The 23,719-nt window shown below is 44.2% G+C and overlaps 1 protein-coding gene across 1 annotated transcript; it reads right to left on the bottom strand.

Moving 5' to 3' along the window:
* On the bottom strand, positions 1-23,719 carry SLC16A3 (solute carrier family 16 member 3). The gene is made up of 5 exons (XM_063961243.1): positions 23,389-23,719; positions 16,132-16,365; positions 11,992-12,135; positions 3,562-4,329; positions 1-650 (listed from the first exon to the last, which is right to left on the bottom strand). The coding sequence occupies exons 2-5, from the start codon at positions 16,352-16,354 to the stop codon at positions 361-363; spliced, it is 1,425 nt and encodes a 474-aa protein (XP_063817313.1). The 5' UTR covers positions 16,355-16,365; positions 23,389-23,719; the 3' UTR covers positions 1-360.

Here is a 23,719-nt window from a genome sequence, read left to right as displayed (position 1 = left end):
TTGTTTAAAAATGTGTTTATATGCAGATATAAATTTACTCACTTCTCAGTGCAAATATCACAGAAAAGAAATTCCATAAATAAAATGATATCAGCAATTTACAATACAAACTGTAAAAATAAAGAGAAGAAAAAAAAAATTAAAAAAAAGGTCGAGAAATTGTATAAACCCAAACCAACAAAAAATTAAAAAAAAAAAGCATGATGGGTTGTTACAGTTTACTAGTGTAATAGTACAATATTACAATCTTAACCAAAAAGAGGACTTTGCTCTGCCATATTACGCACGTTTCGTTTGGCTGATCAATAACTGGTACAGCCCTAAAACTAAGAAGGATTTTCTATATATATCCATCAGCCTTCACACACATGTCTCTGGGTTAGTCACTACTTCACCATTTTTGTCTTTTTCCTCCTGTTTTAAAAACTCTTCTACCTCTGCCGACTCTTCCTTCTTGTTCTCAGGTGCTTGGTCTTCTGATTTTATGATCATGCCTATTTCTGCCACCTCCTCTTTACAGTGCGGTTCATCTGGTTTTTTCTTGATGCAGAAGAAATTGCCGCTTGTTAAAACCAGCGCAGAAGTGACTACTTCAACACCAGCAATGATAAAAACAAACATATATCTTCCAGTTGCGTCCAAAATTTTACCTAAAAATGACCAGGAAAAAAAGTAAAATTATCAGTAAAAATAATAGTACACACAAATCCTAGATTTAAGAAAAGTGTTTTTTTAAGCGAACGTTTGGAGGAATGTACGTGAACACGTTATTCAGTTAACATCCTTAAAAGTGAACAAGGAGCATTACTCAGGTTTGTTAACAAACCAGAAGAGCAAATTAATGGGCAAAACCATGTGCACTGCAGGTGGGGCAGATGTAACGTGTGCTGAGAGAGTTAGATTTGGGTGGACTATAGTCTCTCTTTGCAGGGTAAATACTGTCTGCTTTATTTTTACACTGCAATTTAGATTTCAGTTTGAACACACCCCACCCAAATCTAACTCTCTCTGCACATGTTACATCTGCCCCACCTGCACTGCACTTGGTTTTGCCCATCAGTGTGCTTTTTTTGGTTTGCTAACAAGCCTGAATAAGGTCCAGGGGCCAATACTCATGCCATGCAATGCTCACTAGTTTCTGAATACTAATCTACAAAATAGGCATTTCCACTATCTGTGGGGGATCAGTACGAAATTCCGCCGGACGGGATCCCGGCGGTCGGAATCCCGACCGGCACAATCCCGACAGGGGGGCAACCCACGCTGTGGGCACGGTGCCTTGCTACGCTCGGCACACTAATTTATTCTCCCTCTATGGGTGTCGTGGACACCCACAGAGGGAGAATATGTCGGGATTGTGCCGGTTGGGATTCCGGTGTCGGTATTCCGACCGCCGGGATTCCGTCCGGCGGGATCTTGACCGCATCCCATCTGTGGGTTACGTAACAGGTGACTAATATGTCTGGACTTTGGCCGATTCTCCATAGACTAATAAAATATTGCCCTATACTGGTGACATTGTGAAAATAAGGTGGAAATATAACGTCTGTTATATAGGAAAGAGAGTGACATTACTATCACATGCTGTTGAGAGACACTACTCTATTACAAATGCTAGCCATACATCAGACCAGCCTTCCTCCAACCATTCAACTGACCAACCGTTCAACTAATGGGCCCTACACACTGGCAGATCCGCCGCCGAGTTGCCCATCGGCGACCCGGCAGCGGGGGAGCAGTGACAGGGGAAGTAAAGTTTCTTCACTCCCCCCGTCATTAATGAACAAGATACCGTTCATATCTTTCACTCATATCACCCAGTGTGTAGGGCCTATTAAACGCTGCCACACACACACACACACCTAAGCAACTTTTTCATCCAACCAGCCAACTTCTCTCCAACTCGTGATGTCACAGAAGTAGGCGGACAGTGTCTGCCTACTTTGCATGTTTTGAATAATTTTTTTAGAAATATATTTCAATATGCTTTTTTATGCTATTGACAGGTTTTCAGTTATCTAGGCAACAGGACTGAACTGTTGAACTACTGCATTACAGTGGAATTAATTTACCTTTGTAGAAAGTAACAAATAGATGCTTTTTATATATATAAGTTACAACTACCACAAGCAGATACATAGTTTCGGACATCTGTCACATTACGCCAGGTAGAGCCTGTTCTATATTGGGGGGGGGGGGGGGGGGGGGGGGGGTGGAAGAGGGGTACACTGTAGTATTGCAATATATGTGGATGTACCTGCATTAGTACAGCACACAGGTCAGCGCTCCCTCCTCTCACTGACAACCAGGGGATGGGCACAGAGCAGCCCTGATAATGCCAGGGGCACTGCAGCCAGGAGTAGTAGCTCCACAAATGTCCCAAGAGTGGAGGTGCAGCAGCACGGTGTTTACAGCAGTCAGCGAGGCGCAGTCACCTCCCTCCTAGCCTGCAGTACATGGAGAGCGCAGCCTGCCTCATGTGGGACACAACGGTCGGCACCATGCATCTGCCCCAGTCCTGACCCCGCCGGCAATAGCATCTTCGCCGCATAAGGCATGCCCAGCCACTGTACCACCCAGTGGCGCGAATGCACGGGGGGGATGCAGTGATCATGGAAGGGGTGCCACTGCTGGGGGTCCCGGTGTGACAGGGGCAACCCAGCAGTAATCAGCTGCCCCTGAACCTCCTCCTGCTTTGCCGCCACTGCTGGGGGTCCGGGAGTGACAGGGGCAGCACGCCAGCAGTGATGAACTGCAGAGCTGCCCCTGAACCTCCTCCCGCTCTGCCGCCACTGCTGGGGGTCCCGGTATGACAGGGGCAGAAGTGATGAACTGCCCCGGCTGCTGCTCCACAGTGCTGCCGCTGCCGGGGATCCAGGTAGTGTGACAGATATAGGAGGACACTGCTGGCCAGTGTCTGCCTACTTATCGTTCAGTTGGGGGGAAAGTTTGATTTTCCCAACTAGTTGGAACAACAGTTTCTGGCAGTTTTTCAGCGTGTGGGAGCAAACTGCTGATAATCATTTGCACCCACACACTGCCAGATTATTGTTCCAACCAGCCAACTAGTTGGCTGGTTGGAACGATGTCTTCCGGATGTATGGCTAGCATAACGCTCAAGCAGACTTCCTGTTCTCTGTTCCCATCCTCACATGACACTGTCCTTTTCAATTAACATGTCAATTCCTAACACAAGATCAGAACATGCACCTCCTGAAATCACTTGTGCTTTTTTGTGAAATTAGATCTGATCGACTACAGGTTTTTCTATCCTTGGTCACATCAAAAAACACATCGAAGAGAAGGAGATGAAGACCAATGTCATATATACATTATATTGGTAGAATTTTACTGGACTGTCAGGCAACATCTTTAACATATTTCAAACCAGAGTATGCTTGTTGTTTTAAGAAATACCCTAACACTAGGTTTCATTGTTACATTAATAAACAGCTATAGGGGTGACCCCATATTTTATTTCATTAGAATGGAAAGGGAATATAAAGTTATACTAGATAATGTTGCCTTTTATGAAAGTCAGTGGCCATAAAAGATATTTACCTGCGGATGGTGGTCCAATTAGGACAGCTATAGCTTCCGCCATAAGCACTAGTCCAATAGCACTGGAGAACTTTTGAGTGCCAACAATTGCCATGAGGACTTCAAATTGCAGAGCACCAACCATCCCATACGAGATCCCAAAGAAGATGCAAAACACAACCAGTCCTCCGTAAGTATCTGCCATGGAACCCATCAGATCTGTGAATCCATTAAAAATCATAGCAAAGCCGAAAAAATAGACACAGCGTGGTCGGACCCATTTCAGTCCAGCGAGAATACCACAGGTGGGCCTTGCAAATATATCAATAAAACCAAGAATGCTGAGGAGGAAAGCAGCCTTTGTGTCTGGCGTCCCAATGTCTTTTGCATAGCTCACCACAAATACTGGTGGTACAAACAGCCCTAAAACCATAATAGAAGCAGCTAGAGTGTATATGACAAAGCCTCTGTCTTTGAACACTGTGAAGTCCAGTAGCTTTTTAGGTTTGTTTTGTTTTACTTGTTTGGTCTCCTCTTTTTCGTTCTTTGGTGGTTCTAATGGCCTCATTAGGGCACCACATACACAGCAGTTAAGAAGCAGTCCTCCAAGTACAAGAAACCCACCACGCCATCCAAACTCATACTGCAGAATTTGCCCCAGGGGAGAGAGGGCACAGAGAAATACAGGGCTCCCAGCAGCTGCTAATCCATTGGCCAGTGGGCGACGTTTGTCAAAGTATCGATTTAACATGATGAGTGAAGGCTGGAAATTCAGTGATAGGCCTAAACCTGTTACAATACAAAAACAGAGCAAACTTAGCTAACTAGGAAAATGTATTCAAAGTTAGATACTGTAGACGAGAGTTTCCCAAACTCTGCCATTACAGTCCAGATTTTAAGGATATCCATGCTTTAGCACAGGTGACTTAATTAGTACTTCAGTCAATTTGTTTTAACCATCTGGACTCAAACGTGGATATCCTTAAAACCTGGACTGCAATGGCAGAATTGGGAAACTCTGCTGTAGACAGAGAAGATTACTATAAATGTAGAACACTACACACAATGACAAGTATATAACACTATGAATTTGTTAGTAACATTTTTCTAGCTGAATATCTTTATATTACATATAATAAGAATTTACTTACCGATAATTCTATTTCTCGGAGTCCGTAGTGGATGCTGGGGTTCCTGAAAGGACCATGGGGAATAGCGGCTCCGCAGGAGACAGGGCACAAAAAGTAAAGCTTTAGGATCAGGTGGTGTGCACTGGCTCCTCCCCCTATGACCCTCCTCCAAGCCTCAGTTAGGTACTGTGCCCGGACGAGCGTACACAATAAGGAAGGATTTATGAATCCCGGGTAAGACTCATACCAGCCACACCAATCACACTGTACAACCTGTGAACTGAACCCAGTTAACAGTATGATAACAGCGGAGCCTCTGAAAAGATGGCTCACAACAATAATAACCCGATTTTTGTAACTATGTACAAGTAATGCAGATAATCCGCACTTGGGATGGGCGCCCAGCATCCACTACGGACTCCGAGAAATAGAATTATCGGTAAGTAAATTCTTATTTTCTCTATCGTCCTAGTGGATGCTGGGGTTCCTGAAAGGACCATGGGGATTATACCAAAGCTCCCAAACGGGCGGGAGAGTGCGGATGACTCTGCAGCACCGAATGAGAGAACTCCAGGTCCTCCTTAGCCAGGATATCAAATTTGTAGGATTTTACAAACGTGTTTGCCCCTGACTAAATAGCCGCTCGGCAAAGTTGTAAAGCCGAGACCCCTCGGGCAGCCGCCCAAGATGAGCCCACCTTCCTTGTGGAATGGGCATTTACATATTTTGGCTGTGGCAGGCCTGCCACAGAATGTGCAAGCTGAATTGTATTACACATCCAACTAGCAAAAGTCTGCTTAAAAGCAAGAGCACCCAGTTTGTTGGGTGCATACAGGATAACAGCAAGTCAGTTTTCCTGACTCCAGCCGTCCTGGAACCTATATTTTCAGGGCCCTGACCACATCTAGCAACTTGGAGTCCTCCAAGTCCCTAGTAGGCGCAAGACACCACAATAAGCTGGTTCAGGTGAAACACTGACACCACCTTAGGGAGAGAACTGGGGACGAGTCCGCAGCTCTGCCCTGTCCGAATGGACAAACAGATATGGGCTTTTTTGAGAAAAAAAACACCAATTTGACACTCGCCTGGTCCAGGCCAGGTCCAAGAGCATGTTCACTTTTCATGCGAGATGCTTCAAATCCACAGATTTGACTGGTTTTAAACCAATGTGTTTTGAGGAATCCCAGAACTACGTTGAGATCCCACAGTGCCACTGGAGGCACAAAAGGGGGTTGTATATGCAATACTCCCTTGACAAACTTCTGGACTTCAGGAACTGAAGCCACTTCTTTCTGGAAGAAAAATCGACAGGGCCGAAATTTGAACCTTAATGGACCCCAATTTGAGGCCCATAGACACTCCTGTTTGCAAGAAATGCAGGAATCGACCGAGTTGAAATTTCTTCGTGGGGCCTTCCTGGCCTCACACCACGCAACATATTTTCGCCACATGTGGTGATAATGTTGTGCTGTCACCTCCTTTCTGGCTTTGACCAGGGTAGGAATGACCTCTTCCTGAATGCCTTTTCCCTTAGGATCCGGCGTTCCACTGCCATGCCGTCAAACGCAGCTGCGGTAAGTCTTGGAACAGACATGGTACTTGCTGAAACAAGTCCCTTCTTAGCGGCAGAGGCCCTAAGTCCTCTGTGAGCATCTCTTGAAGTTCCGGGTACCAAGTCCTTCTTGGCCAATCCGGAGCCATGAGTATAGTTCTTACTCCTCTACGTCTTATAATTCTCAGTACCTTAGGTATGAAAAGCAGAGGATGGAACACATACACCGACTGGTACACCCACGGTGTTACCAGAACGTCCACAGCTATTGCCTGAGGGTCTCTTAACCTGGCGCAATACCTGTCCCGTTTTTTGTTCAGACGGGACGCCATCATGTCCACCTTTGGTAATTCCCAACGGTTTACAATTATGTGGAAAACTTCCCCATGAAGTTCCCACTCTGCCGGGTGGAGGTCGTGCCTACTGAGGAAGTCTGCTTCCCAGTTTCCATTCCCGGAATGAAACACTGCTGACAGTGCTATCACATGATTTTCCGCCCAGCGAAAAGTCCTTGCAGTTTTTGCCACTGCCCTCCTGCTTCTTGTGCCGCCCTGTCTATTTACGTGGGCGACTGCCGTGATGTTTTATCCCACTGGATCAATACCGGCTGACCTTGAAGCAGAGGTCTTGCTAAGCTTAGAGCATTATAAATTTACCCTTAGCTATATTTATGTGGAGAAAAATCTCCAGACTTGATCACACTCCCTGGAAATTTTTTCCTTGTGTGACTGCTCCCCAGCCTCTCGGGCTGGCCTCCGTGGTCACCAACATCCAAAACTGAATGCCGAATCTGCGGCCCTCTAGAAGATGAGCACTCTGTAACCACCACAGGAGAGACACCCTTGTCCTTGGATATAGGGTTATCCGCTGATGCATCTGAAGATGCGATCCGAACCATTTGTCCAGCAGATCCCACTGAAAAGTTCTTGCATGAAATCTGCCGACTGGAATTGCTTCGAAGGAAGTCACCATTTTTTTTACCATGGCCCTTGTGCAATGATGCACTGATTTTAGGAGGTTCCTGACTAGCTCGGATAACTCCCCGGCTTTCTCTTCCGGGAGAAACACCTTTTTCTGGACTGTGTCCAGAATCATCCCTAAGCACAGGAGACTTGTTGTCGGGATCAGCTGCGATTTTGGAATCTTTAGAATCCACCCCTGCTGTTGTAACAGTATCCGAGATAGTGCTACTCCGACCTCCAACTGTTCCCTGGACTTTGCCCTTATCAGGAGATCGTCCAAGTAAGGGATAATTAAGACGCCTTTTCTTCGAAGAAGAACCATCATTTCGGCCATTACCTTGGTAAAGACCCGGGGTGCCGTAGACAATCCAAACGGCAGCGTCTGAAACTGATAGTGACAGTTCTGTACCACGAACCTGAGGTACCCTTAGTGATAAGGGCAAATTTGGGACATGGAGGTAAGCATCCCTGATGTCTCGGGACACCAGATAGTCCCCTTCTTCCCGGTTCGTTATCACTGCTCTAAGTGACTCCATCTTGATTTGAACCTTTGTAAGTGTTCAAATTTTTTTAAATTTAGAATAGGTCTCACCTAGCCTTCTGGCTTCAGTACCACAATATAGTGTGGAATAATACCCCTTTTCTTGTTGTAGGAGGGGTAATTTAATTATCACCTGCTGGGAATACAGCTCGTGAATTTTTCCCATACTGCCTCCTTGTCGGAGGGAGACCTTGGTAAAGCAGCCTTCAGGAGCCTGCGCAGGGGAAACGTCTCGACATTCCAAACTGTAGCCCTGGGATACTACTTGTAGGATCCAGGGGTCCTGTACGGTCTCAGCGTCATGCTGAGAGCTTGTCAGAAGGGTTGGAACGCTTCTGTTCCTGGGAATGGGCTGCCTGCTGCAGTCTTCTTCCCTTTCCTCTATCCCTGGGCAGATATGACTCTTATAGGGACGAAAGGACTGAAGCTGAAAAGACGGTGTCTTTTTCTGCAGAGATGTGACTTAGGGTAAAAACGGTGGATTTTCCAGCAGTTGCCGTGGCCACCAGGTCCGATGGACCGACCCCAAATAACTCCTCTTCCTTTATACGGCAATACACCTTTGTGCCGTTTGGAATCTGCATCACCTGACCACTGTCGTGTCCATAAACATCTTCTGGCAGATATGGACATCGCACTTACTCTTGATGCCAGAGTGCAAATATCCCTCTGTGCATCTCGCATATATAGAAATACATCCTTTAAATGCTCTATAGTCAATAAAATACTGTCCCTGTCAAGGGTATCAATATTTTTAGTCAGGGAATCCGACCAAGCCACCCCAGCTCTGCACATCCAGGCTGGGGCGATCGCTGGTCGCAGTATAACACCAGTATGTGTGTATATACTTTTTATGATATTTTTCCAGCCTCCTGTCAGCTGGCTCCTTGAGGACGGCCCTATCTATAGACGGTACCGCCACTTGTTCTGATAAGCGTGTGAGCGCCTTATCCACCCTAAGGGGTGTTTCCCAACGCGCCCTAACTTCTGGCGGGAAAGGGTATACCGCCCATATTTTCTATCGGGGGGAACCCACGCATCATCACACACTTCATTTAATTTATCTGATTCAGGAAAAACTACGGTAGTTTTTTCACATCCCACATAATACCCTCTTTTGTGGTACTTGTAGTATCAGAAATATGTAACACCTCCTTCATTGCCCTTAACGTGTGGCCCTAATAAGGAATACGTTTGTTTATTCACCGTCGACACTGGATTCAGTGTCCCTGTCTGTGTGTGTGTCGACCGACTAAAGTAAACGGGCGTTTTAAAACCCCTGACGGTGTTTTTGAGACGTCTGGACCGGTACTAATTGTTTGTCGGCCGTCTCATGTCGTCAACCGACCTTGGCGCGTGTTGACATTATCACGTAATTCCCTAAATAAGCCATCCATTCCGGTGTCGACTCCCTAGAGAGTGACATCACCATTACAGGCAATTGCTCCGCCTCCTCACCAACATCGTCCTCATACATGTCGACACACACGTACCGACACACAGCACACACACAGGGAATGCTCTGATAGAGGACAGGACCTACTAGCCCTTTGGAGAGACAGAGGGAGAGTTTGCCAGCACACACCAAAAACGCTATAATTATATAGGGACAACCTTATACAAGTGTTTTCCCTTATAGCATCTTTTTTATATATTTCTAACGCCAAATTAGTGCCCCCCCCCTCTCTGTTTTAACCCTGTTTCTGTAGTGCAGGGGAGAGCTTGGGAGCCTTCCCTCCAGCCTTTCTGTGAGGGAAAATGGCGCTGTGTGCTGAGGAGATAGGCCCCGCCCCTTTTTCGGCGGCCTCGTCTCCCGCTCTTAACGGATTCTGGCAGGGGTTAAATATCTCCATATAGCCCCCGGAGGCTAGATGTGAGGTATTTTTGGCCAAAAAAGGTTTTCATTTGCCTCCCAGGGCGCCCCCCTCCCAGCGCCCTGCACCCTCAGTGACTGCCGTGTGAAGTGTGCTGAGAGGAAAATGGCGCACAGCTGCAGTGCTGTGCGCTACCTTAAGAAGACTGAGGAGTCTTCTGCCGCCGATTCTGGACCTCTTCTCGTTTCAGCATCTGCAAGGGGGTCGGCGGCGAGGCTCCGGTGACCATCCAGGCTGTACCTGTGATCGTCCCTCTGGAGCTAATGTCCAGTAGCCAAGAAGCCAATCCATCCTGCACGCAGGTGAGTTCACTTCTTCTCCCCTAAGTCCCTCGTTGCAGTGATCCTGTTGCCAGCAGGACTCACTGTAAAATAAAAAACCTAAGCTAAACTTTTCTAAGCAGCTCTTTAGGAGAGCCACCTAGATTGCACCCTTCTCGGCCGGGCACAAAAATCTAACTGAGGCTTGGAGGAGGGTCATAGGGGGAGGAGCCAGTGCACACCACCTGATCCTAAAGCTTTACTTTTTGTGCCCTGTCTCCTGCGGAGCCGCTATTCCCCATGGTCCTTTCAGGAACCCCAGCATCCACTAGGACGATAGAGAAAATATAATGGGTTGGGTATGGCAGTCGGAAGGGAGAGCGGGATCCCAATGGTCAGAATCTCGGTAAATCGCAGTAAGTATTTTACCCTACCCCCAAACCCACCCATCCTGCAGCCTTACCCAAACCTCCCTCTCTCACAGCCTAACCCCAACCACCCCTGCAGCCTAACCCTAGCCCCAAGGCCAGTACTGATATCAATCAGGATTTTGACTGTCCGGATTCTTACCGTATACCATGACACTAACATTTTATGAGCACAGCTTGCAAATTTCTCTCTGTATGCACCCAGTGGCTCTCCAGCACATATAGTATTATAATACATCAGTAACAAATACACTGTGCAAGTAACCAGTAGCATAAATAGAAAACTAAATTTTATCTAAAATCAGCCATGTTCTATAAGAGTTTCAACCTGTGACACAATTGTCTGTACAGGGATTCACAATTTTACCATTTGCATCCTGTCCCAGCTATGGCTCATTAGCTCCTTAGTTTATGCTCGCTGACAGTCTTCACTGCCCACCCACCTTCCAGCTATTAAATAATTAGATCAGTGCTAAGAAGAGACCTGAAGCACCAATGGGTCATTCCCCACTGTACCATCTCATTCTTGCAGCACCACACAAAGATAAATTTGCCATCTCCTTAGTACTCGTGGAAGAATGGTGGGCATGAGCTCACACAGCCAATGAGGTGAAGGTGGGTCACCTTATAAGTTTCTACAGTACGGCCTCTGACTGAATCCCTGCACGGTCTTTGCCATATTTTAACCCCCCGTCCTTACAATATCATCACTCACTAATACTATAAATTACCTGCAGAGTTACAACTTACAGTATACACATTACACTGTATTTTACCTGTATACCTGCAGGGGGTGCTCAAGCCTAGATCTGTACGGATTACACAAAAGTCCTGAAAACAGCTACAGTGTACCATCCTACACCACTAGCTTTAAATTATACTTTGTTACTCATCTAAATAAAAAAAACCTGTAAGTATCCCCTCTACCAAAACTTATTTCACAGGCAAAACTGGGTTACCAGCAATTCCTAATTTTTCTCTATTAGGTCTTCATCAATCACAGATCCATAATCGTAATCTTCAAAATGGATTCAGATTTTAAAAGGTCTAGGTGAAATAAAGCGTTATAATTACAGTAATTTAACATCTTTTATAAATACCCTCCACATTATATATAGAAAATATGATCTATAATAACTGTTCTAGAAATACCAACCGATCACACTGTCCAGCATAAAGGATGCATAGTCTGGTCTTGAGCAGACATTGGGCCCAATTCAGGACCCATCGTTGCAAAGTACCGATTTTTGGTTCTTTGCGCATGCACATGACCAGCTCTGCACATGCGCAAATTGGTCCTGCGACATAGATGCAGAGCAGCAGCAGACCGTCAGTGATAGACAGTCTGCTGCTGTCTGTAGGGCGTCGACGTCCTCCATTTGTGAAAACGGAGGCATGTTGCCGTAGTTTAGGGGGTGGGAAGAGGTCAGGCATCTGCATCGTAGGACAGAGATTTGGTGGCCTCTGCAATGGGCAGCACCATGTGCGCCGCAAGCCGCCTGATGGGGACTGAGAAATACGATACTACATTCTAGCAATACAACTGCTTGTAATAGAGACCTCCTGCTGCATTATCATACGGGAAGCAGCAGTTATAGCAACTCCAACCACATCTGAATAAGGCCCATTGTGTACACCTGTAATACCACTCTGAATTTACATATGGACATAGTGTGATTATGTAGAGGTATTGCTGTAACTTACCTGTGAGGACTCCAGCCGTGAGGTAGATCGTAATGATACTTGTACAAAAAGATGCACACACCATCCCAAGTGAGGCAAAAAGACCGCCAACCATCATTACTGGCCGGCACCCAAACCGGTTCACACAGATGCTGCACAAAGGACCTGCACAACAAGAAACATGGGAATCAATTTCCTACCCAATAAAGAAGACAAGTACACATTAAAGTTTATTTTGTTTTGGGTTTTTTAACATGTGATAGGATGGTGCGTTCACACCATGAGAGATTCAACCCTTACTATTAAGATTACCCAAGTGTTATATATTTATGCAGTAACAAAACTTTTATAGCTGTGCTTCTGTTCAAAGCAAGGCTCCTGTAACAGCCTGATCAGCCAATGCAACAGCCACACCCTCTAATAGCAAGCCCATTTGTTTACAGGTAATAAAGGTAGATTATGCTTGTATACTGTTTTTGATGGACAGGTTAATCCGGTCACTAAAAATGGATTAGGTTTTGTTACTGCAGGGTGTGTGCGACCAAGGCAGATTTATACCCCGTTAACCACTTCAGATAAGCCGCTAATGAGAATAGATTTAGCATGTGTATGTACTCCGTACTAACAGCTACACAATTATGAAAATAATGAATCACCCGCAAGGAGAAATGTATCATTAAATCAACTTGGAAAGTGTTGCATCTAACGTACAAAACACAGGATCAGAAATGTATCAGGGTGAAATGGGTTAGGCTGGAAACACATCTGCTGCACTCCAGTCAAATAATAATACATCTCCTAATTAAACCCATTTTACCAGGGACATCTGCTCAGGTTTTCCTACTGATTTTAAAATATCAGGAATCTAGGTTTAAAACAATTAACCGATGTTAAAAGTATGATCATCATAAATTCAATGTTTCTCAATTGGAGAACAGGTGGAAGAATGTTACCGGTACCTCTAAAACAATGTCCACATCAGCTACAGAATTGCTTTCATTTTATGGACTTTAAAACCATCAAGGTAATATCCCAGCACAAACGACCTATTTATTCCTCCTACATACTGGCTTACTGCTTCTGAGATAGGCGGATGGTCAAGCAGACAGCAGTACTATAAGGCCTGCAGTACTATCAGTCTGTCATCACTCAGCAGCCAGACACAATGGGGTAAATTTACTAAAATTCGTAATTTTCAGAATGAGGTTAAAGTTCAAACACGAATGACATCGAATGTGTAAAATTGCAACTTTTTGAATTTATTACGCCTCATTTACTAAGCTGCCGTATTTTACATTTTCGTGTTTACCGATGTCGATGCCATTCGTATTTTTTGGCAGTGTTTTACGGGAGTGAATAGTAAAACACTGCCGACATTACAACAATGAAACTCGGCCGGATCTGTGAGATCCAAGCAGGGTTTCATTGTGCATCTTTAAATAAATGAAAAATAGTGTAAAAGTAGGGGGGGGGAAATGCTTGGGGTCCCCCCTCCTAAGCAAAACCAGCCTCGGGCTCTTTGAGCCGGTCCTGGTTGTAAAAATATGGGTTATAAAAATGACTGGGGTTCCCCCATATTTCAACAACCAGCACCGGGCTCTGCACCTGGTCCAAAAAATACGGGGGACAAAAAGCGTAGGGGTCCCCCGTATTTTTAAAACCAGCACCGGGCTCCACTAGCCAGGTACATAATGCCACAGCCGGGGGACACTTATTGTGGTCCTGGCAGCCCTGGCATTACATACCCAACTAGTCACCCCTGGCCGGGGTACCCTGGAGGAGTGGGAACCCCTTAAATCAAGGGGTCCCCCCCCCAGCCATGGTGGGAACTTTGCGGTCAGCGGTGAGGTTACTTTCGGTCAACCGCTGACCGCAAAGTTCCCACCATTGGATACAATGGAGCGCATAGGCGCTACATTGTATCTCTGCCGTGTGCTGCCTCACAGACACTACAGGAGCACACAGCCAATCAGGAGGGTGCCACAACGTAGCGCTCCCTGATTGGCAGAAGGGACCCTCTTTGACAGGAGTCAGGGGAGGTCCTGGCAGTCGGGGAAAGGGGTCCCATGTGTAAACATGGGGCCTCTTTCAGTGCTTGGTCGGGTTTCCGTTTTTTTTATTTTGCCAAGTACGTGGATTATACAAAGAACAGAAGGTACAATGGATTATGTGAGTATAATTTTTTTCACAGGTACCCCTAGGATTCTACATGGAGAAGAGGACCGAGCCTCGTGTGAACATAGGTAAGTATGTATGTTTGGAGGTGTGCATGTATGTAATAAACTTATACTGTCACGGTCTGTGTGTCCTGTTTTTATTGGGGTATTTTTTTAGTACTAGTACTACAGGTACCAGCGGGCCCGGTTTTCCGCCGCATGCTGGTACTTGTGGTTCTCCAAGTACCAGCTTGCGGGGGAGGCTTGCTGGGACTTGTAGTACTGCTACTAAATACAATACTCATTTTTTACACAAGGCTATCAGCCCCCCATCCGCCGCCCTTGGATGGGGGGGGGGACAGCCTCGGGCTTCACCCCTGGCCCTTGGGTGGCTGGAGCGGGGGGGACCCCTTGATTTAAGGGGTTCCCACTCCTCCAGGGAACCCCGGCCAGGGGTGACTAGTTGGGTATGTAATGCCAGGGCCGCCAGGACCACAATAAAAGTGTCCCCCGGCTGTGGCATTATGTACCTGGCTAGTAGAGCCCGGTGCTGGTTTTAAAAATACGGGGGACCCCTACGCTTTTTGTCCCCCGTATTTTTGGAACCAGGACCAGAGCCCGGGGTGCTGGTTGATGAAATATGGGGGAACCCCTGTCATTTTTTTCCCCATATTTTGTCAACCAGGACCGGCTTCAAAGAGCCCGAGGCTGGTTTTGCTTAGGAGGGGGGACCCCACGCATTTTTTAAAACATTTTTTAACACTTTCACACCCCTTACCACTGATAAACATGCACGGATCCGTGCATGACTATCAGAACACGGTAAAAAAAAAGCAGGTCTATTTTAAATCTGCTTTTTTTTTACGATTTGTATTTATTCACGGCAGTGTTCGGCTATTGGCGGCAGTGTTTGTGAAATACAAATTTTAGTAAATGACCGAGTTCTATCAAATAACAGGCGTATTTGACCGATGGTGTATTCATTCGTATTTTTTTTCTTTGACTTCCAAAAAAATACGAATGCCCTCATCACTGCCGAGATTTGTGCTTAGTAAATTCCCGAGATGACACTTTGAAGAAAAAACACCAAATCGGTCAAAATCGGGAGCTTAGTAAATATACCCCAATATGTGGCCGGATTACATAGCCTTATCCTGGCTTGGCTCATCCAGCTCTGTAAAGAAAACATGCAGGCTTCTCCAACAGACCTAAGCACAGTCCACTTACAGCGAATAAAAAATGTTTTGATAAAGAATTAGTTCAAATAAGAAGCTGCACAAAATAAAAAGATATATGCAATGTGAAAAATAGAGTATGGCATGCCCCGTTTAACTATGAAGGTGATAATAATATGCTTTTCAAAGACACTTATTTCCACATACACACAGGCGTAGCCGCAAGCATTAGATGTGCCTTGGAGTTGTTCTATAAGGCTACATACAAAAGGCATAATGTAATCGTTAATTAAATTAGGTGTTTAAAATACCGTAGCCTCATGCTGTAATTAGACATTTCATGAATGACACACCATGAGGCTACAAAAGTCACAACGTTTAGTGTAAGACGCACTAGGCACTATGAACAGCATCTGCACCCTTCTATGTACAGCTGCAGCATGCTTTATCCCTACCCATGTTACTGAACCAGAAGGGATCAGCAATCCCTATTCTACTTGCAGTGTGAAAGGAATATATAAGAGTGTAGCAGGGCTGACATGCTGGAACATACCACTGCACCAGAAAACTTTGTTCCTTTCCCATTCTTTGCAATGCAAACCAGAATGTGAATCGGCGGTCATTCCCATATGTTGTAAAACAAATCACAGTTCCCCCATACTATCATATCAGACTTTTGTAAAAATCTAAAAGGGGTTTATAAATATTTGTTATGTCGCCAAACACCACATCTCATCAGTATGTCTCTGTGTGAGACTTTGGAAAATTTCCGCAGTGTGCATATACAGATATATTACAATCACACTTATCCTATTGTTCTGAAGACTCACCTGTTCCGTACAGCATTGCAAGCAAGATAGAAGATATCCATGCGGTGTCACTGTAGCCAATGCCAAATTCCCTGATAAGTTCCTTAAAAAATACACTGACTGCTTTGGGGAAAGCATAGGAGAACCCAGTGATGACGAAACAGCCAAAAAGGACTGCCCAGCCCCAGCCGCCATCAGGAGCTTTTACTGTAGATGGATTGTCATCTATAACCACCGCCCCCATGATGCACTAATCTGTAACAAACGAGAAACAGAGCATTACTGCATGGATGCTGCAATTCTCCAGAGACTGGCAGTGTCCGGGGTTCAGGGAAGCCTACATATGAACAGGCAGGATGTTAATACTTTCAAAAAAACAAACATTTACTCAACCTAAAATATAGATTTCAGTTCAACATTAACACATTATATAAAAGTAGTCAGGATTTTATTTGGAATTGACATTGGTTTACACATGGAGTGTGATTAGGTTACTGACACACACACACACACACAGTAGGACTCAGCATATTGCATTGTGCATTACAATTAATAGTAATAATAGGATAGCCAAGGGCTGCCATCAGAAATAGTGGAGCCCAGTACAGATATAACCGACAGGACTATCCTCATCCAACAGTCCAACGAAGCTTGACGCCCAGAGCAAACACATGCTATGATTGCCCTTCCCATATGATTATAATAAAGAGGTAGTGGATTGCCATATTGTTGGAACTTTGGTTGACTCCAAGTAAGTTAATCTCAATTTAGAAATACATAAATGTATGACCCAAAATAGGTGCTATTATCATGTAGTGTAGGACCACCAGAGCAAAGACACCTTGCTGTGGCTAGTAGCATACCATAGGTTTACAAATAACAGATATCTGCATTACTATTATCATCATGTAATTTAGGATGCAGGGACATGCAGTGAGGTAAATGGCTTGGGGGAACTGGCTAGAATCAGAGCCAGATGTACACACAATATATGACCCTAAGACAGGGCTGGCCAAACCAGTCCTTGAGATCTACCAACAGTTCAAATTTTCCAGACCACCTAGCTGGTGCACAGATGTAGTCACTACTAATTAATACCCCTTTCACACCGCAGCTTTAACCCGGTAAATTTGCGATTTTTCAGCCTTCCTAAACTGTTCTAGCTGCGATGTGAAAGGGCCACCTTGAATTTACAGTTTTCAAAATACTGGTATTTTGAAACGGTTAAAAAGCAGGGTCCTACCCGGTTCAGAACCGTTTCACTGTGCAGTGTGAATGGCTCTGAAACGGTATGTCCAAGCCACAGGAGGTGATAGGCTGTCTCCATGTGTGATGTCACCAGGCAGAAGCAGGAAGCTAGAGGAGAACACAGACACACGAGAGTGGGTTTAGAAGCGTTTTCTTACTGCAAATATATTATACAATGGCAACTTGGAGTGATGAAGAGGTTAGGGAGCTGCTAAGAATCAGAGGGGGATGAGGAAATCTGCAGACAAATAACTGGGACAGTCAAGGATGCACTCGTATATAAAAACATGGTTAAAATGCTTCAAGCTGCTGGGTTCCATCGTACGACTATCCAAATTATTAATAATTAATTCATTCATAATTATTAATAATGTGTGAGCCAGAAAAGTCCATTTATAATGACAACCACTGTTTTCTATGGGTGAAACGGGTTCAGTATGAAAAGGTACCAAAACGGTAATGAAATGGTAATATACTGGTTACAACATGTGATGTGAAGGGGGTTTAACTGCTCAGACCCGTTTAAAGAACAGTTTCAAAAGCAGGTTTTGCGATGTGAAAGCAGCATAAGATGTGCTGCATTCATTCCCAACTGCCAATTCTACAGATCTCCAGGAGGCCTGGAAAACATGAACTGTTGGTAGATTTCGATAACCGGTTTGGCCAGCCCTGCCCTAAGAGTTCATGTGGGCATTATACACAGGTGCAGCAGTATATACTGCTGGAAATTTGGTGAATTTTGAACAGACATGTGTAGAACAAGGTAGGCAGATGAGGCACTGTGCCTCACCGGTCATGGTCCAATATATAATTTGACTATAAAAATTATAAGAATAATACAAAAGAAGATATTTATAATATCTTATTTGTATTTTTCATAGAATTTTATAGTCAAAACTCTGGTAAAACGTATGTGCCTTTTGCTGATACATTTATGGTGTACTAGGGGAATTTTTTGTTTTTCTAGTCTAGATAAACCCCTCCCTTATATGCACCTGTGATGGACCTATAAATTGATTTGAGCAACTACCATTCTGTGTATCACAGACAAAGTAGTACGAGCCCTGCTTGCAAGCTTACGTGATAAAGGACTAATATGTCAGGACATAGATTATTATACTATACATGGATACCAAGCACTAATAAAAGTATGTATATTAGTACTCATTTATACACTAAATAGACAACATCTTTATTAACTTGATACATACTTTGCTACACATTACACTGCGCTGGATAGAGACGTGGCACTTGATATGCCGGCTGTTGGGATCCCGGCGCTCAGCATACCGGTGTCGGAATCCCGACAGCCGGCATACCGACAACTTTTTTCCCTGTGCGTAGTGCGCCCGCAGCGAGCCTGCAAGGGGCTCTTTTGCGCTCACCCCTCTGCAGGTATACTGGCGGTCAGGATCCCGGCGCAGGTATGCTGGGTACTGGGATCCCGAGCGCCGGCATACCGTAGTAGACCCAGATAGAGTTCAAAAGAATAATTACAAGGCACGAGGAGAGGAAATTTCATACTCAGCGCAGAAAATGATTCTTTACAGTCAGGACTATATGGATTTGGAATTCTCTGCCATAGAAGGCTGTAATGGCGGACTTGGTCAATGCGTTTAAAAATGGGTTAGCTTTTCTGTAAAAAAAAAAAAAAAAAAAAAAAAAAAAAAAAGTATCTATCCGAGGATACTGCATTTAACCAGAATAGAATAGGGACTATAATATAATACAGGTTGAACTCTATGGGCAACTTGTCTTTTTTCTAACTCATTATGTTACGTTACAAGACCCTACTGCATTTGTCATTTAGCAACTATACAGTATTTATAATAAAAACAATAAAATATGGACAAGACATCATTATTTTATGATCTCTGGGGAGTTTTTATTTTTTTTTCACATGCGTTCCTTGCATCAAACCTGCTATAAAGAGTCATTTAGCTCTGTGGCCCATAGAGAAACCTATGATAATTAAAGCCAGATCAGATACCGAAATAAGATAGTAGGGGCCCGCTAAGAAATTCGGGACATTTGCTACTCAAAAAGACTTGGTCATTAAAAAACATGTACAGTTGTTTTATTTAAAAATAGTAACAAGAATAATACAAGTTTTATAGTTTCACAAAAAGCAGTAGAGTGATTGGATGTTTACAACAATCCCATTGTGTTAGCATATAGAGCATTCCTGCTTTTTGCCCAATAATCCAAACCACGCTGCAGCAAATCAGCCGGGTGCTTGTAAACAGCTTCCACATTAATAATTCACACTGTTTGCTCTGTGTCATTTCTGAGGCTTGTGGCACTGAGCAGCCATTTATGTCAGTATACAAAACAAACTACTAGGCCTATATCAAATCTAGAGGTTCTATAAACTGAAATGGCAGAATGAGGGTCATACACAGGTCTGGCAAAAATGTAACCTGAGATCTAGTAAAGTATGTTGCTACTGATAATAAAGAGGTAATGAAGGTAACCATGACTTCCATAACTTACCATGATAAAATAGATATGGGGGTAGATCATACTTGCCTACCCTCCCTGAATAGTCACAAAAATCATGTAACAACCCCCCCACCCTCGCCCCCTGAAGAATGGACAAGTCTCCCAAAACCAGCTGCACCCCGCGATCCGAGTGCGGTGGGCAGTCCAGGCAGCAGATAACGCAATTTGCGCTGAATCATATAATTTTAGTCATCCCCCCAACTGTATAATGCCGGCAATCTCTGCATTGTATAGTGGGGGTGTGGCCATGATGACACAATCCCAGGCACCACGCCCTCGTTCTACTTTCTATGCAATGCACCCGCCCCCTGTGGTGGATTACACTCCCCCTACACCCTCCCCCCACCGCTGTGCTGACCTCTACTGGTGGGGGTAGTCAGTAACTATGTGCTAGAGTTACTAAAGCTTCTAAAAATGAAAAGTGGCAGTATTGCCCGTAGTAACCAGATTCTATCTTTTAATTTTCTAAGTTGCAATGCAGAAATGATAGCTAGAATCTGATTGGTTGCTATGGGCAACACCACTACTTTTAATTTTTAGAAGCTTTAGTAAATCTACCCCTCAGTCACCACAGAGAGTACCACATTTTTTATCCGGAGGATTTATTTATTATTATTATTATTATTATTATTATTATTATTATTATTATTATTATTATTATGTTCTACAAAACAAAAGGGATGGTACCTGTCACCTACATATGCCGTTGTGGCATTCATTCTCTGGGCTGAATTGCCATGCTTTAATAAGCAGGTGGATCGCTCTCCTTCCCAGCAGGCTGTGCAGCTGCCAAGTCTTACTACTATATATCTTACCAATTCAAATGACCCACCGAAGGAAAAACAGGGAAAAAAAAAAAAGTCAACTGCCTCTACACTAGAAGGTTACGTACTATGAACAAACTATTCTTAACCCATCTCAGAACTGTCAGTTCAGGAATGCTCCCTGTCCACTGCCAAAAATGATCTCTGGGTCAGAGTGGATGTCCTTTAAGTGACATTAACACCTCCAAAGAAATCATTCTCAAGTGTACACTAAAAATAACTTGTACCCTATACTGATAACAGCCTCCCTATTTTTGGGAGCTTGCTCTTTAGGCTGGAAAGTGGCCTGGCATTTTAGGATACCTTCATACTTTGTGGAGTTCTTGTGGCGTTAGACGCAAACAAAATTTTGTACTATTTCTGCTCTCTCAACTACACCTGCACACCAAGAACTCATGGCAGCAAATGCTTACGTGCACTTAGGGATGCAGAACAGGGGTTGGAGAGAGACACGTAAACACCACCACAGCATATTAAGGGAGTGTCTGCATAAGATGTATCCCATGTTGATCACACAAACGACATACCAGGGCCTCTTGTTGGTGCTCAGCCACCTTTCCAGAATGGGAAAGGATGACCATCGGCCACTTCTGATTGGCTGAATGAGCTGAATCCCTCCCACCAATTCTAATACTATAATAATGTAGTTGCAATTAATTCACCTTAATACAGTGATATTTGCAATCAGTCCTAGATAAAGCATATGTCAATCTAGTTTTAATTCTAGCATTTACTACTAACTCACTGTGAAACTTCCAGGTGTAAACCAGGCGCACACACTAATGTTCTCTCCAGAAGTAAAGCAGGTGCATATCCCAGCGGAGGTAACTCACCAATGCACCTTCATAACCTACAATCCACAGCAATGGATTTGTGACGTGTACTGTACCTTCTGGTATACTAAGGCGTGAGTGACTCATGTTATGATATTATATTAATTATTTACACATATATTTTATATTCAATTTTTGATTGTATCAAAAGTGTATTTAATACAGTAAAAATCCTTCAGGCACTGTCACCTACTAAATATGTGCATATAAGTTTACCAATTACAACTGGTTTTCTGAGGAATTGATTAAGAAAGCCTTATTATAGTGCACATTTTTTATCATTGTGAATTTTGTCATATTATTTTATTCTCCCGGGAGTGTGTTGTAACCTTATTTATTGTACTTAAATAAATGTTTTTATACTTCAATTGATTGTCAAGCGCCACCTGTTATTTTGTTGGTTAGTGGCATATCCTACCCTTGCCATATTAGATGCGCCTTAGTGAAGAGGGTAGGATGTGGAGAAAACACAGGACACGTGGCTCCAGCTTGAGGGGTTGGGCTAAAATAGTTTAATTTAGTCTTGTACCTTTTCACCTCATTGATCCACAGAATGCAGCATTTTGATGCTACAGGAGCGAGGCCTAGTGACACGTTAGCTGGTCCTGCCCCTCAAAGTTGACTGCAGCACCTTCTCTCTGGGCTTCTCCCGCATTTGCATAGCTGCCTGAGGCTTAATGCGCAGGGTTCTCACAGCTGATTCTGATTGCATCAGGCAGAGCATCAAATTAGAGGCAGGCTAAATCTCACACCTAACTGAATTTCCCTCTGTGTGCGTGTGACCAATTGTTTTTATTGGGGTTTTTTTTTAAACAATGCAGGTTATGGATTTATTTTTTTACATCTTGTCCTGCTTTTGGGACATCTGTGGCCTCTGTGCAGACCACCCCTGACGAGAGTGTGGTGTCCTTAGCAAGATGCATTTTGATATAGGTTTCATTTTAATTACAATACACCTTGAACAGCAAAACTAGGTTTATGTATTAGTTCTAAATGCACCATGATACACCAGCAAGATCATGCATGGTAACAGCACAGTCAGTGCAACAGAGGTCTTTGCCATAGCAACTAGTAATAAGTTTTACGCAAATTAACAACCCTATATTAGCTTCAGCTAAGTGACCACTGGCCACCTGTTACTGTGGGGGGAGGGGCTGCCATTGTTATGGCCAGTGAGCTGTAGAGAATCAATCCAGCAATGTATAGAACTGTGTGGAAGAGGCAGGAATTCATCATTTAGGTTCATTTGGTTACAATTTAGGGTTCATGGGGCACTTACAGATTCTGGGGCAATCTTTTAAGGTGACTTACAGTTTTCCCCTCTGCACCCCATTTAGCCTTGGCTGTTCAGGGTTAATACTCTTATAAAACAGATGCTTAATGCTCTAAAACCATATGTCTGATTGATTGTCCAGGTCATTGGTTACAGGTAACATGACTGGGAGTGGGCCTACCTGGTCTGCAGCAATCATATAACATATCAACACATTCTGTAAACAATAGTCAAAATCATCAAGAGGCAAAATAGCTTGTAAAGAAGTAAAATACACACAGTATTATTATTATCAACAACAACTACTTGCGTTGGATAGACTAATACACGTGAGTGCGTGTGTATACTGTATACGGATAGAATACATTTCCCAACACTCAGGTTTTTAAAACATACAGTATCAATTACCACATAAATAAAAGCAGACACCTTAACATATCAACTGAAGCGCACAATAAAAGCAAGAACAGGTATTAGTTACTTGTGTCCACAGAACCCGAACACCGGAGATATATAACATTGTATCAAATCTCTCTGTCGCACACCCACCACTGCAAAACAGCCCACTCCCATTATCCCAGCTCCTGCCACTCTGTACCTTCTCTATGTCACAAGCTCACTCCAGTAGCACAGATCAGCTTCCCCAGCAGCAGCACTTGGCATAGAGCTTCAGGTTTACACCGTTCCAGTCAATCTAGATACTCCTTCTAAGGATCCCCATCCCCGGGCACCTGTAGTAGAAGCAGCCGCTCTGATGTGTCGCTCTCTGGCTTTGCTGCTGCTCTTGCCTCTCGGAGCTTTAACTCAGCACGTCCTCACGTGACGTCACGGGACAGCAGCAGCCTAGTGTCACATAGACGGGAATCTGAAGGTCACTGATAATAAAGCAGCATCCTCTCTGCTGGTGGTTACACAGCATCTCCCTGACA

Source organism: Pseudophryne corroboree, chromosome 3 (genome assembly GCF_028390025.1).
Source record: "Pseudophryne corroboree isolate aPseCor3 chromosome 3, aPseCor3.hap2, whole genome shotgun sequence".
Taxonomy (NCBI): Eukaryota; Metazoa; Chordata; class Amphibia; order Anura; family Myobatrachidae; genus Pseudophryne; species Pseudophryne corroboree.
This window is presented reverse-complemented; position numbering and strand designations above follow the sequence as displayed.

Bases quoted from the DNA above. Each gene is read 5' to 3' on its own strand.
- SLC16A3 (XM_063961243.1), bottom strand. From the start codon at position 16,354: ATGGGGGCGGTGGTTATAGATGACAATCCATCTACAGTAAAAGCTCCT. The intron at 4,330-11,991 runs GTAAGTTACAGC...GTATTGTAACAG, and splicing joins CACGGCTGGAGTCCTCACAG to GTTTAGGCCTATCACTGAAT. The intron at 651-3,561 runs GTAAATATCTTT...GGTCATTTTTAG, and splicing joins AATTGGACCACCATCCGCAG to GTAAAATTTTGGACGCAACT.